The sequence below is a fragment of the Bacillus rossius genome, chromosome 6 (assembly GCF_032445375.1).
Source record: "Bacillus rossius redtenbacheri isolate Brsri chromosome 6, Brsri_v3, whole genome shotgun sequence".
NCBI lineage: Eukaryota > Metazoa > Arthropoda > Insecta > Phasmatodea > Bacillidae > Bacillus > Bacillus rossius.
In genome coordinates, this window is record NC_086334.1 from 66,926,165 (window position 1) to 66,940,280 (window position 14,116).

The 14,116-nt window shown below is 51.5% G+C and overlaps 1 protein-coding gene across 1 annotated transcript in view; it reads right to left on the bottom strand.

Moving 5' to 3' along the window:
- The window catches only part of LOC134533565 (phospholipase B1, membrane-associated-like), a 104,604-nt gene that overhangs the window by 37,702 nt on the left and 52,786 nt on the right, over nucleotides 1–14,116 (bottom strand). The window contains exons 4-5 of the mRNA XM_063371099.1: nucleotides 13,478–13,704; nucleotides 2,043–2,205 (exon numbers count right to left, since the gene is read on the bottom strand). Of these exons, the coding sequence (XP_063227169.1) occupies nucleotides 2,043–2,205; nucleotides 13,478–13,704 (390 nt within the window). The remainder of the gene's footprint in view (nucleotides 1–2,042; nucleotides 2,206–13,477; nucleotides 13,705–14,116) is intronic.

A 14,116-nucleotide genomic window follows, 5' to 3' on the forward strand; every position in this document is an offset into this window, starting at 1 on the left:
GGGGCGCTAGTTGCGCGCGCACGCACCAGGCGGCGGCACCAGCGCCACCAGGCTGCGCGGCAGGCGGGCGGCGAGGTAGTCCAGGGCCGCGGTGAGGTCTGCGCGCTGCTAGACACTGCGGCCAGGCGGGGGTGAAGAACAAGAGAGAGACAGGGCGCGGGCTGGAGGGAGGGGCGCTAGTTGCGCGCGCACGCACCAGGCGGCGGCACCAGCGCCACCAGGCTGCGCGGCAGGCGGGCGGCGAGGTAGTCCAGGGCCGCGGTGAGGTCTGCGCGCTGCTAGACACTGCAGCCAGGCGGGGGTGAAGAACAAGAGAGAGACAGGGCGCGGGCTGGAGGGAGGGGCGCTAGTTGCGCGCGCACGCACCAGGCGGCGGCACCAGCGCCACCAGGCTGCTTGGCAGGCGGGCGGCGAGGTAGTCCAGGGCCGCGGTGAGGTCTGCGCGCTGCTAGACACTGCAGCCAGGCGGGGGTGAAGAACAAGAGAGAGACAGGGCGCGGGCTGGAGGGAGGGGCGCTAGTTGCGCGCGCACGCACCAGGCGGCGGAACCAGCGCCACCAGGCTGCGCGGCAGGCGGGCGGCGAGGTAGTCCAGGGCCGCGGTGAGGTCTGCGCGCTGCTAGACACTGCAGCCAGGCGGGGGTGAAGAACAAGAGAGAGACAGGGCGCGGGCTGGAGGGAGGGGCGCTAGTTGCGCGCGCACGCACCAGGCGGCGGCACCAGCGCCACCAGGCTGCTTGGCAGGCGGGCGGCGAGGTAGTCCAGGGCCGCGGTGAGGTCTGCGCGCTGTTAGACACTGCAGCCAGGCGGGGGTGAAGAACAGGAGAGAGACAGGGCGCGGGCTGGAGGGAGGGGCGCTAGTAGCGCGCGCACGCACCAGGCGGCGGCACCAGCGCCACCAGGCTGCGCGGCAGGCGGGCGGCGAGGTAGTCCAGGGCCGCGGTGAGGTCTGCGCGCTGTTAGACACTGCAGCCAGGCGGGGGTGAAGAACAAGAGAGAGACAGGGCGCGGGCTGGAGGGAGGGGCGCTAGTTGCGCGCGCACGCACCAGGCGGCGGCACCAGCGCCACCAGGCTGCGCGGCAGGCGGGCGGCGAGGTAGTCCAGGGCCGCGGTGAGGTCTGCGCGCTGTTACACACTGCAGCCAGGCGGGGGTGAAGAACAAGAGAGAAACAGGGCGCGGGCTGGAGGGAGGGGCGCTAGTTGCGCGCGCACGCACCAGGCGGCGGCACCAGCGCCTCCAGGCTGCGCGGCAGGCGGGCGGCGAGGTAGTCCAGGGCCGCGGTGAGGTCTGCGCGCTGCTAGACACTGCAGCCAGGCGGGGGTGAAGAACAAGAGAGAGCGGGCTGGAGGGAGGGGCGCTAGTTGCGGGCGCACGCACCAGGCGGCGGCACCAGCGCCTCCAGGCTGCGCGGCAGGCGGGCGGCGAGGTAGTCCAGGGCCGCGGTGAGGTCTGCGCGCTGCTAGACACTGCAGCCAGGCGGGGGTGAAGAACAAGAGAGAGCGGGCTGGAGGGAGGGGCGCTAGTTGCGCGCGCACGCACCAGGCGGCGGCACCAGCGCCACCAGGCTGCGCGGCAGGCGAGCGGCGAGGTAGTCCAGGGCCGCGGTGAGGTCTGCGCGCTGCTAGACACTGCAGCCAGGCGGGGGTGAAGAACAAGAGAGAGCGGGCTGGAGGGAGGGGCGCTAGTTGCGCGCGCACGCACCAGGCGGCGGCACCAGCGCCACCAGGCTGCGCGGCAGGCGAGCGGCGAGGTAGTCCAGGGCCGCGGTGAGGTCTGCGCGCTGCTAGACACTGCAGTCAGGCGGGGGTGAAGAACAAGAGAGAGACAGGGCGCGGGCTGGAGGGAGGGGCGCTAGTTGCGCGCGCACGCACCAGGCGGCGGCACCAGCGCCTCCAGGCTGCGCGGCAGGCGAGCGGCGAGGTAGTCCAGGGTCGCGGTGAGGTCTGCGCGCTGCTAGACACTGCAGCCAGGCGGGAGTGAAGAACAAGAGAGAGACAGGGCGCGGGCTGGAGGGAGGGGCGCTAGTTGCGCGCGCACGCACCAGGCGGCGGCACCAGCGCCACCAGGCTGCGCGGCAGGCGGGCGGCGAGGTAGTCCAGGGCCGCGGTGATGTTTGCGCGATGCTGCCGGACCATGTCCGTCAGGTTGCTGTACGTGCACATCTCCGAGCAGATGTCGTTGTTGCCGATCATCATCGTCACCAGCTGCGGCACAGACCACACACTGTGTTGGTAAACACGCCTACCACAAGTTAATGCCATACAGAATTATGTTAAAACATTTTTACTATTGGCATTTTAACTACTCAAAACACACAAGAATAAATTTTTATAATTTCAAATAATAATAATTATTGTTTAGTAGCTATATTGAATTGTATCTTTGATAGATTTGTGCAATTGGAGTGCATGATTTGATGTAGGCTTTTGGACATACGCCATTGCTAAGCACATGTATGTCTGTAGAAGAAATCTACAAAAAAACCCAAATGACAAAAGCACAAATTAAGCAAAAATTTGCTGTTGTCAGGATTTAACACCACACAATACTCCACAACAGGAATATGGTCCACAAACATAGAAAAACAAAGAAAAAATGGACTAACAGAACGAAAAAAAACCCACAAATGATGACAGCACAAAAATACTGAACCCAACAAATTCAGCACAACAGCTGAAACGAGACAAAAACAAAGCAAAACGAAAAGACGAAACAAACACAATAGTTTTCCAAAAACAAAAGAGAAACGAAAAAAACACAAATGATGACAGCACAAAAATACCGAAACCAAAAAATTCAGCACAACAGTTGAAACGAGACAAAAACATAGCAAAACGAAAAGACGAAACAAACACAATAGTTTTCCAAAAACTAAAGAGAAACGAAAAAAAAACACAAATGATGACAGCACAAAAATATTGAACCCAAAAAATTCAGCACAACAGTCAAAACGAGACAAAACACGACAAAACGAAAATACGAAACAAACACAACAGTTTTCTAAAACAGAAACAAGCGACGTTTCGGGAACTGCTATCTGCTCCCCTCCTCAGGCAGAGACGCACATGATACGAAAACACAGGTGTGACTGAGAAGAGGCTTACAATTTTTTTTTTTTTAGACAACAGCCCCTCCACGCTGAACTCAGTCTCGCACAACCGAAGTGATTGCAAGCCCTCCTAACAAAATGGGAGTGATTTTACGGGCAGACAAATTTCCGCCAAGTCGCCCTAGTTTTTCCAGTTTTGTACTACCGCGATTCTCCGAGCTACGTAGGCAGTAAATAAGAGTGGCACACACCCAGAGGTGCAGCACCTCGCTGCCTAGCCGCGGTCCTGGCTAACTAGTCCCAGGGCTGTTGGTCAGTGGGTGTAGTCACTCCCTTCTTTCTGTTAGGCGAACCGTAATTGCCCCTCAGGCACCCCTCCCCTCCCCGCAATGCACGAGGGCGCGCTTTTGCCCCAGGCGAGGTTGAATGACCCACAACCCAGCACGAGCACCACTCCGATGCACACGGACGGCCCAGCCGACCGCAAGCGCAAGGCCACAGACCTTCCTGTCCAGGTCACAAAAATCCCCGGACTCGACCACCATGTAGTCGCGGACACACCCGCCCCTACAACTAGCGCGCACGATGTTCCCGCGCCTGTGACGCAGCAAAATGATGACGAAAATGAAGGGCTTGCACAAGAACTGCAGCCCGGGCGCGCGGCGTTTCAGTCGGCGCCTATTACTGTAAAACACAATGCCAACATGCTCTACGAGGCTCTCTACGACGCCCTCCAGGCACTCAACATCCCGTTCACGCCCCGCGATACTGCGCGCGGAACGCAATACACATTCACCAGCATCGCGCACTACCATGCTGCGTTAAAAATAGTGCAGGCAGGGAAATATGAACACTTCCTGACGAGGCACATCACCGAGAAGCCCACCAAGCTTGTCCTCCGCAACATCCCCGCAGGCACGAACACCGAGCGGATAATGGCCGACTTAAAGAGGCAGCAAGTGCCTGTCATTGTCGTACATCAGATGTACGACAAGTACAAATATCCGCTCAAGATTTATCAGCTTGATGTACCGAACAGCTACACCGATTACAATACAATCACGCACGTCCTAGGACTGAAAGTTCAAGTCGTGGCGTACCAATATCCAGCAGGCCAACTTCTCTGCGGCCACTGTAATCAATTCGGCCACATCACCCAACAATGTGGCTTCGCGCCGGTGTGCAGATACTGCGCCGGCGCGCACCGAACTATCAACTGCACAGCCACTACAAAGAGGTGTGCCCACTGCGGCGGCCCCCACTGTGCCAATCACAGGGGCTGCCCCAAATACAAGGAAGAGCTGCAGAAACGTTTCCCGCAGCAGCCACATGACCAGCGACCACCAAGGCAGCAACAACGCCCAGAACCACTGCGCCACCAGCAGCAGCGAGCCCCACAACCTGGCGAATGGCGAACAGTGCCACCGAAGCCTCGCACGAATTACTGGCAGCAAAGGGGCCCGTCACAACAGGCACCACCAGACCATCAGGCCCCCAGTGTCCCGCAGCACAACCGCTTCGAGGCCCTGTCAACAGATGATTACGACTACCACTACCCCAGCCCAGTCTACCCGCGCCTTCGCCGCGCCCCTCGCACTGGCCAACAAGTGCGCCAGCCGAGAAGGGCCCCCAGGCAGCAAACGCACCTCCAGCAGCAGCAGGAACCACAACACCACCAGCAGCAGCTGCAACAGCAGCAGCTGCAGCACCACCACCAGCAGCAGCAGCACCACCAGCTGCAGCACCACCAGCAGCAGCCACAGCACCAGCAGCAGCCACAGCACCAACAACAGCAGCAGCATCAGCAGCCGCAACAGCCACAGCACCAACAGCAGCAGCACCACCAGCCGCAGCACCACCAGCAGCAGCTACAGCACCAACAGCAGCAGCACCAGCAGCAGCGGCAACACCATCAGCCACAGCCGCAACAGGCCGCCCAGGCGCCTGCACCACGACCCACATCGCAGCAACCACGCCTCGAGAAGGCCCAGATGCAGCACCACACACAAGAGGACACCAGGACACACCACGACACCAGGGACACCATCGCCGACACCACCGCCATGGACACCGCCATCATGCCCCAGGAGATGATGGCAGCGACACCACCACCAACAGCACCACTAGCTACACCACCAGCGCAGCAACCACGAGTGGCACAACGAGGGATCGCGCTAACTTTACCGAAACCACCAGCACTTAGCCAAGAGGAAGCCACCACTGCCCTCAACAGCAGCAACACACTCTACAATGAGCTCCAACACCGTCAGGAAGCCAACCTGACAGACGCCAGTCGCCAGTTCGCCTTGGACCTCTGCAATCTCCTGGCAGCATGGGCCGACCCCGCAATACAACAAAAACACAAACTACAGATGGCAGCTGACCTCGCCATGAACATTTTCGGTATCATCTCCCTTGCGCAGACAAACCACTAAGACACCAAACACAGCACCACTTCACACACTGGCGACATGGAATGCGAGAAGCATCAAGACAAAAACACTAGAAACACAAGACTTTCCCCGCAGGCACAATGTACAAATATTCGCCATACAGGAAACACACCTGCATCCCTCTGACACACTGACGCTTCCAGGCTTCAAAATATACCGCACAGACAGACCACTTACAGCTCCGCAGCAGACAACACCACACCCCCCTCAACCACAACCTATCCGAGGTGGAGTAGCACTAGCAGTCCGCCATGATATCAAGCACCATTAAGTCAAACTCCCCGACATGGGGAAAATAGAGGCTGTCGCTGTGTCCACCACAATAAATGGCCGGCCGTGCACCATCATGTCATTGTACGCCCCCCCCCCCCCAGGAAAATCTATCACTGCAGCCAACCTGAGGAATTTTGCCAACAGCTCCGCCACTTTCCTGGCCCTAGGGGATCTAAACGCCAAACACCCCTCCTGGAACTGCAAGGCAACAACACAAAATGGCCGCCTCCTCTACAACCATCAACAGAGGAACACGTACATGGTCTGCGCCCCCTACAGCCCCACACACTTTCCTGACATCGCCAATCACACCGCCGATGTGCTCGACTTCACCATCTACAAGAACACCACATTCATATATGAACTGGATGTTATTAATGAACTACACTCAGACCACCTCCCAGTCATCGCAACACTCGAAGACGCAAATGCTACCATCGAACCCGCTACACCAATTTTGAACTACGACAAGGCAAACTGGAAGAAATTCAACAAGCATATGGAGCAGCACCTACGCCTCCCAGACCCACTAACTACACCACAGGCCGTCGAAGAAGCAGTGCAGCACATCACAACTACACTCCAACAGGCCATCAAGATTGCAATCCCCACGAAGAAACCACTGAAGACAACCGGATACACTCTTCCAGCACACATTGTAACACTCATCACCACCCGCAACCACACACGCCGCCTGTGGCAGCGCCATCGTCTTCCAGCCTACAAGACCGAAGTAAACAGCCTACAAGACCGCATAAGGACAGAATTGACTGCACACAGAGCCACAGAATGGGACTCCACAGTAGCGGACCTCTGCTCTGGTGACAACACACTCTGGCACATGACCAAACGCCTAACTAAATCAAATGTAAATATCCCCCCTCTCCAGACTGGGGACACCAACTCACCAACCACCTATACACCACAGGACAAAGCCAACACTCTTGCGGACACACTACAGCAAGCCTTCTGCCCCAACGACACACCCTCGTCTCCAGGCCACACCACCATGGTGGAACAGCGACTCAGGGAATTACTACACCAACCACCTAAAGACATACCAGCACCAACCTGCAGCAGGGAAGTTGCCAGAATTATTAAACACATGAAGCCACGAAAAGCACCTGGGGACGATGGCATACAGGCGATCGTCCTGAAGCAGCTCCAGGACCACTCCATCAATGCCATCACCACATGCATCAATGGCATACTCACTACACACACCTGGCCAGCGCTCTGGAAACCAGCCAAGGTCATACTGTTTCCAAAGCCTGGGAAAGACCCCACCTCCCCTCGCAACTACAGGCCGATCAGCCTACTTAGCACCATCTCCAAAGTGGCGGAGAAAGTGCTACTGTCCCGCCTGGAAGCACACCTGAAGGCACACCACACCATCCTGGACCAGCAATTCGGATTCAGGGCACACCACTCCACCACTCACCAACTCGTCCGTATTGTCGAGCACATCACCACTGCATTTAACAAGAAGCAGTACACCGCCGCAGCATTCCTGGACATCGAGAAAGCATTCGACAGAGTATGGCACCAGGGGCTGCTATACAAGCTACATCAAATCACACGACCAGACTGCTACATACAGCTCCTCGCATCGTATCTCACAGACAGGACATTCTACACAAGTCTCCCCGGCGCAGAATCCACCAACAAGCCGATTCTCGCAGGTGTACCACAAGGCAGCATTCTTGGCCCAGTCCTCTTCAACATCTATGCACACGACCTGCCTGTTCCTGTCAGAGCGCACACGGCCTGCTATGCAGATGATACCATGATTTTCGCAAGCTCCACGCGGCCGTATCTTGCGGTCCGAAAAGTCCAGGAAGGACTACGACTAGTGCAAAAATGGCTGACAAAATGGCGAACAGCTGTCAACGTAAGTAAATCAGAAGCGATTTTATTCACCAGGCGTAGAGCACCAGAACGTCTACACCGACTACACCTCCTCGGCGAAGACATTCAGTACAAGTCCAGCGTAAAATACCTTGGCATCTTCATGGACTCGAAGCTGACCTGGAAACTCCACATCTCGAACAAAATGGCGGCATCATACGCCCGCATGGCAAAGCTCTACCCACTGCTAGGTCCACGAAGCACACTAGACCATCACACTGCCACTCTACTCTACAAGACATGCATACGCCCAATCTTCACATACGCAGCCCCAGCGTGGGGCTATGCAGCTGCACAACACCTCAAGAAGTTACAGCTGACACAGAATAAAGCCTTAAGACGCATAGCTAAAGTCCCGCGCTACGTGCCGACAATCCCGCTACACAGGGAACTGAAAATAAACACAGTACGAGAAGCAATTTAAGCTCAAGCTGAGAAATTCTACAAATCTATTCCAGCCCACGAAAATCCACTCATTCGTGCCCTAGGACAATACAACACTACAGCAAAGTGGAAACACCGAAGACCGAAGCACCTGCTCGTCCCGAAGCCACCATGAATACATAAACTACAACACTCCACATTTCCGCCTCGCAGCTCAAGCGCAAGACGGACCACACACTGCGCACCACCGCGAAAGCTACACGACAAACAGCATGGACACGCAAATTAACCATCACCTGCTCACACCACTACTTTCAACCGACACGAATCGGCGCACTGAACTGACAATCACAGATTCATTCACGAATCACCTGGCACCGACTCGCATGGACACCAACCATAGTGCCTGCTCATCAGATTCGCTCTGTTTCGCACCAAATCCCCTCACCTAATAATGGCTTATGCCTCGGGAGTGCTTACAGTGATAAATCGATTATATAACTTCCTTTTTAGTGTTAATATGTTTTTTCGCTACCTAATCGACCCCCCCCCCTGCCTAATCCTTCACCACAGAGCACAAACTAGCACCTATTGCTCCTCACGTACTATTAACCCCCACCCAGAGACACAAACCACGGTGCCTGGACAAGGCAGCAATCATAAAAAAAAAAAGCTAATAGTATTAGTTTTAGAGTTCTTTGTTGCAGGTCGCGGCAATCTAACCGCAGCCCTTGAGTAATCTCGGGGCAAACCAACACGACGTTCGGCAAGCCTGCTGCCTCAACTGCCTAAATGGCGCAACAAATGCCTCTGCGACAAATATCCCTGTCGCCGAGGCACCAAACCTATCCTATATTCCTCGCTCCCGCCTTCTCAGGTCTGCCGGGCGCGAACCGCGTTTACATTCGGGCTACAGGTTTCCTCCAGTGCGATCGCTGGTTTACTGTAGCCATCCCACTTTGCAACTTCCCTATGGCTGCCGGGGCGCTAATTGCCGCGCCCCTGCAGCCTTATTCTAGCGCTAGACGCACGCGGGCCACTGAGTCCTCGCCCACGAGAGTGAGGGAGGGCTCAGGCCATTGTTACTTTTCTACGAAAGGCGTATAGGCTTCGGCCTGGAACGTATTAGGAGAAGAGGCTGGAAAAATGAGGGTATTTATCAGAGAATGGACTACATCTTGCTCAGCCAATGGCAGACAAGCTGACTCCCCATTGGCCGTGCACCATGGAGTTAAAACGGATTGGTTGTTGTAGGTTGAGTATTGGCTATTGTTTTGTGCTGCAGGGATGTTTCTCTCTTAATCGAAGGGATCCACATATTTTTTAATTCAATGCTCTGCTGGCTGAAAATATTTTTATTGCTAATAATGAAAGCTGATTCTTTGTTTTTCCTTTTTATTTTATCGGGTTCCTGTATGAGTGGTGTGGAGTATTCCCAGATAATTTTTTGGCTATTTTCCGAAGTATGTTCAGCAAGTCTGGATTTTAGGGTTTCACCCTTCTTGCAGTTGTTTTTGTGTTCTTTGATTCGGGTGGATAGAGCTCTGCCAGTTTTACTACGTACACGTGGCCACATTCACAGGGGATCTGATACACACAGTTGTGGGTTTGTAATTTTTCTGTGGCTGGTTTCACCTTGGTAACAATACTTTTAATAGTAGATTTAGAACGGAATGCTGTTTTGAGTCCATATTTGTTTCCCAGGCATCTTATTTTTTCTGAAAGCCCTTGAACATACGGAATGACTAAAGTTCCTGCCGGTTTCTCGGTTTCTGTGGATTTGAGTGTTTTGTTGGATTTCATATGCTGTTTGATGGTGTTGGCAGGGTAACCATTGGCTATGAGTTCCTTTTTTATATGACCATATTCCTGTTGTGGAGTATTGTGTGGTGTTAAATCCTTACAACAGCATTTTTTTTGCTTAATTTTGTGTTTTTGTCATTTGTGTTTTTTTGTAGTTTTCTTCTACAGACATACATGTGCTTAGCAATGGCGTATGTCCGAAAGCCTACATCAAGTATATTGAATATTGATTAAGAACAAGTTTCATGAAGTAATAAATTTTTTTTCTGTTTTTATATTTAATTTTTAAAATATTTTCATTTCTGTCTTGCCTAACAATATCATTTTAAATGTATAAAATATATTGTCTTACATATGATTTATGAAGATTTATTAAAATTTATGGTTTTTAATTTGTGATTACTATGAATTATGTATTACATTCGACACATGTTTTCAAATTAAGCTCATAAGTGATGACGTCAATGTTTAGCTTGGCTCCTTAAAGCACACTGTTTACTTATTGTCTGATTGGACCATCTTCATAATGATAAAAGTTTTAGATAACCATGATACAACGGAAAACCATAAGCCCTTCAACTATTTATTTTCACCACTTTAACTTACACGAATAAGATATTTCTACCAGATGAGAGCAAATAAATACCTAAATGTCTCTCAAGACATATATAAATGATTTATATTAAAATGGCAAATTTAATATTAGCAACACAATTATTATAAAAAATCGGAAGTTTTTTTACAACTTACAGCATGTGCTCACTTCGACCCTACATGAATTAAAATTTTTCCAAGAGGAGAGTGATATTTCTGGATAAAGAGAACAAAAAGAAGTGGGAGAGCTAGGGTCTTAAAGTTGTGAATGTACGTGAATAAAATGTGTGAAAATACATACCTCAAGATATGACTTAGGATCGTCTTGCGTAATAATACGTTTGTGTATGACAGAATTGCAGATTTAATAGGTATGAATTTTTATTGTTTGATGAGTAATTTGCCGAATTAAAGTAGCACTATTTTTAAAATTAAGTTGATCAATGCAATTCCAAACAAGTACATGTTTGATTTGTGTAAAACTTTGTTAGGGATGTAACGTGTTGGTGCCCAGGACTCGTACCCAGGACTCGTGCCCAGGACTCGTGCACAGGACTCGTGCCCAGGACTCGTGCCCAGGACTCGTGCCCAGGACTCGTGACCAGGACACGTGCCCAGGACTCGTGCCCAGGACTCGTGCCCAGGACTCGTGCCCAGGACACGTGCCCAGGACTCGTGCCCAGGACTCGTGCCCAGGACTCGTGCCCAGGACTCGTGCCCAGGACTCGTGCCCAGGACACGTGCCCAGGACTCGTGCCCAGGACACGTTCCCAGGACTCGTGCCCAGGACTCGTGCCCAGGACTCGTGCCCAGGACTCGTGCCCAGGACACGTTCCCAGGACTCGTGCCCAGGACACGTTCCCAGGACTCGTGCCCAGGACTCGTGCCCAGGACTCGTGCCCAGGACTCGTGCCCAGGACTTGAGCCCAGGACACGTGCCTAGGACACGTGCCCAGGACTCGTGCCCAGGACTCGTGCCCAGGACTCGTGCCTAGGACTCGTGCCCAGGACTCGTGCCCAGGACTTGTGCCCAGGACTCGTGCCCAGTACTCGTGCCCAGGACCCCGGAACGCCAGTCATGTGACTCGCCACTAGCAGCATTGCTGCGATCTGGTTCCTGGAGCGCGGAAGCCTTCAAGGCAACACCAGGGGAAGCCAGAAGAGGGAGAACAGTGGAACAGGTCTGTAATAGTTTTGCCAGGAAGGAGTAACCATGCTTCACTATTCCTTATAGAATTATCTGTTTATAGAAGAATATGTACATTGTATTACAGGAATAGTTACATGGTACCAATAGCTCACTGTCGCTATTCTATCAATATTAATTAGTTAAAAGGAAAAAAAAACTTGAATACCACTACCAAATGCTTTCTTAGTGTAGAAAATGCTAATTGCTGGGGCACTGAAATATGTAAAATGTAAATCGTTGAATAAGTGTGCCTTTATTGTTGTAATTTTATAGTACAGGAAATAAAAATTTATCAGATGTGAATTTGTTAGAATCTAAATTGTCTAGTTTTTTTTTAGCACTGTAGCTGTAGAATATTTTGTTTCTCCAGTGAAATAATTTTGAAATTTCATGAAGTATCTGAGCTGTAATGTGTCGGGTCATTGTAATCGAGAAACTGTGAAGTTTTATGTCTTTTAAGTGCACTAGTGGTGAAGTCTTTGGTTTTTAAGTACAAAAGCTGCAAACTATTGGGTTCTTAAAGTCTGGGTGCTGTGAAGTCAAAGTCCAAGAAGTAAAGAAAGTGAAAGTTTTAGTTTTTTAGGAGTACAGTTGTCGTGTTACACGAGTACACAAGCTGGTGTTGGATTTTTGAAGTACAGAAACTGTGAATTGTTAAATCCGTGTAGTGTAAGGACGGTAAATTGTTGTGTCCTTAAAGTATGGAAGCTGTAAGTAATGTTTTTGAGGAAGTGACTGTAAATTGTTTAGAACTTGTTCATGAACTTCGAAGTGTTTATTTCTTGGAGTATTGGGTCTTTAAAGGGTTGGATCTTTGGAGTAAGAGAGATATACTTCATGGAGCACGCTAAATGTAAGTTTGTGGATCCATAGAGTGCAGAAGCTGTTGAGTGTTGTGTTCTTGAAGTACATAAAATTCAAATTGATGGGTTCTCGTAGTTCAGGGTTTGTGATGTGTTGGTGCAAGGAGCATGGAAAATATGAATTTTTTGGGTCCTTGGAGTAAAGGAGCTGTGAAGTTATGGGTCCTTCAAAAACGGAAGCTGTGAATTGTAGTGTTATTGAAGCACAGGAGCTGTCTAGTGTATGATTCTTGAATTACAGAGTATGTAAATATTTGAATCCATGCAGTGCGGGGAAGAATAATTGTTTAGTGCACAAAGAACGGGGTTCTTGACGTACCTACATGAACTGCGAAGTGTTTGGTTGTTGAATAATTGGGTTTGTGAAGTTTTGGATCTTTGGAGTAAGAGAGAGATACTACTTGCAGACAAACTATGCATTTGTGGGTCCGTTGAGTTTTGGGGGCTGTGGAGTGTTGGGTTCTTGAAGTATTGGGTTTGTGAAGTTTTGGATCTTTGGAGTAAGAGAGAGATACTGCTTGCAGACAAACTACACATTTGTGGGTCCGCTGAGTTTTGGGGGCTGTGGAGTGTTGGGTTGTTGAAGAATTTGGTTTGTGAAGTTTTGGATCTTTGGAGTAAGAGAGAGATACTGCTTGCAGACAAACTATGCATTTGTGGGTCCGTTGAGTTTTGGGGGCTGTGGAGTTTTGGGTTCTTGAAGTATTGGGTTTGTGAAGTTTTGGATCTTTGGAGTAAGAGAGAGATACTGCTTGCAGACAAACTATGCATTTGTGAGTCCGTTGCGTTTTGGGGGCTGTGGAGTGTTGGGTTCTTGAAGTATTGGGTTTGTGAAGTCTTGGATCTTTGGAATAATATAGAGATACTGCTTGCAGACAAACTATGCATTTGTGGGTCCGTTGCATTTTGGGCGCTGTGGAGTGTTGGGTTGTTGAAGTCCCTGAGCTGGTGGAGACCCACCTTCCAGTCCCTGTGCAGGTCCATCCTGGGGTCCGAGGCGATCCTCTTGACGAGCAGCCGCGCCTGGTGGGGCATGTCTCGCACCATGGCCGCGCCCTCGGCTACGTTGAGCTGCGACTCGCGCTTGTGGCTCCAGGTGTCGCACTCGGAGTAGCCCAGGAGCGCCGGGTTCAGCTCCTTCAGGATGTTGGGCAGCGTCAGGAACTGCCTCCACGAGGCCTGCCCGCCTGCGCACACACGCGTGTGTGTCCCATCCTCGCGTCCTGGTTCACTGCAGGTTGCTTTCACGTTCAACCTTTTGATGTGACAACGTCTAATATATCGATGAACGCCGGCTGCACGCAAGAAAAAGTGTCCCGTTACACACATTGTCCCGTTACGCTCATTTTACGCTTGCGCCGCATCTATCTCTCTTCCACTCGATTGGAACAACCATCGATTTCACTTTTTCGAGGCACATTAAACTTGAAACACTCCCATTCGTTTCCTACTATTCCTATCATCGTCCTATCCTTAACAGAATAACACAGATTGGAAGAAGTTAAATAGCAAACATGTATAAAATTTATAGTTAAAATAATCTATTCGTTATAGTAATAAACATATTTGAATTAATGAGAGCAAATAAAAGTAAATTTA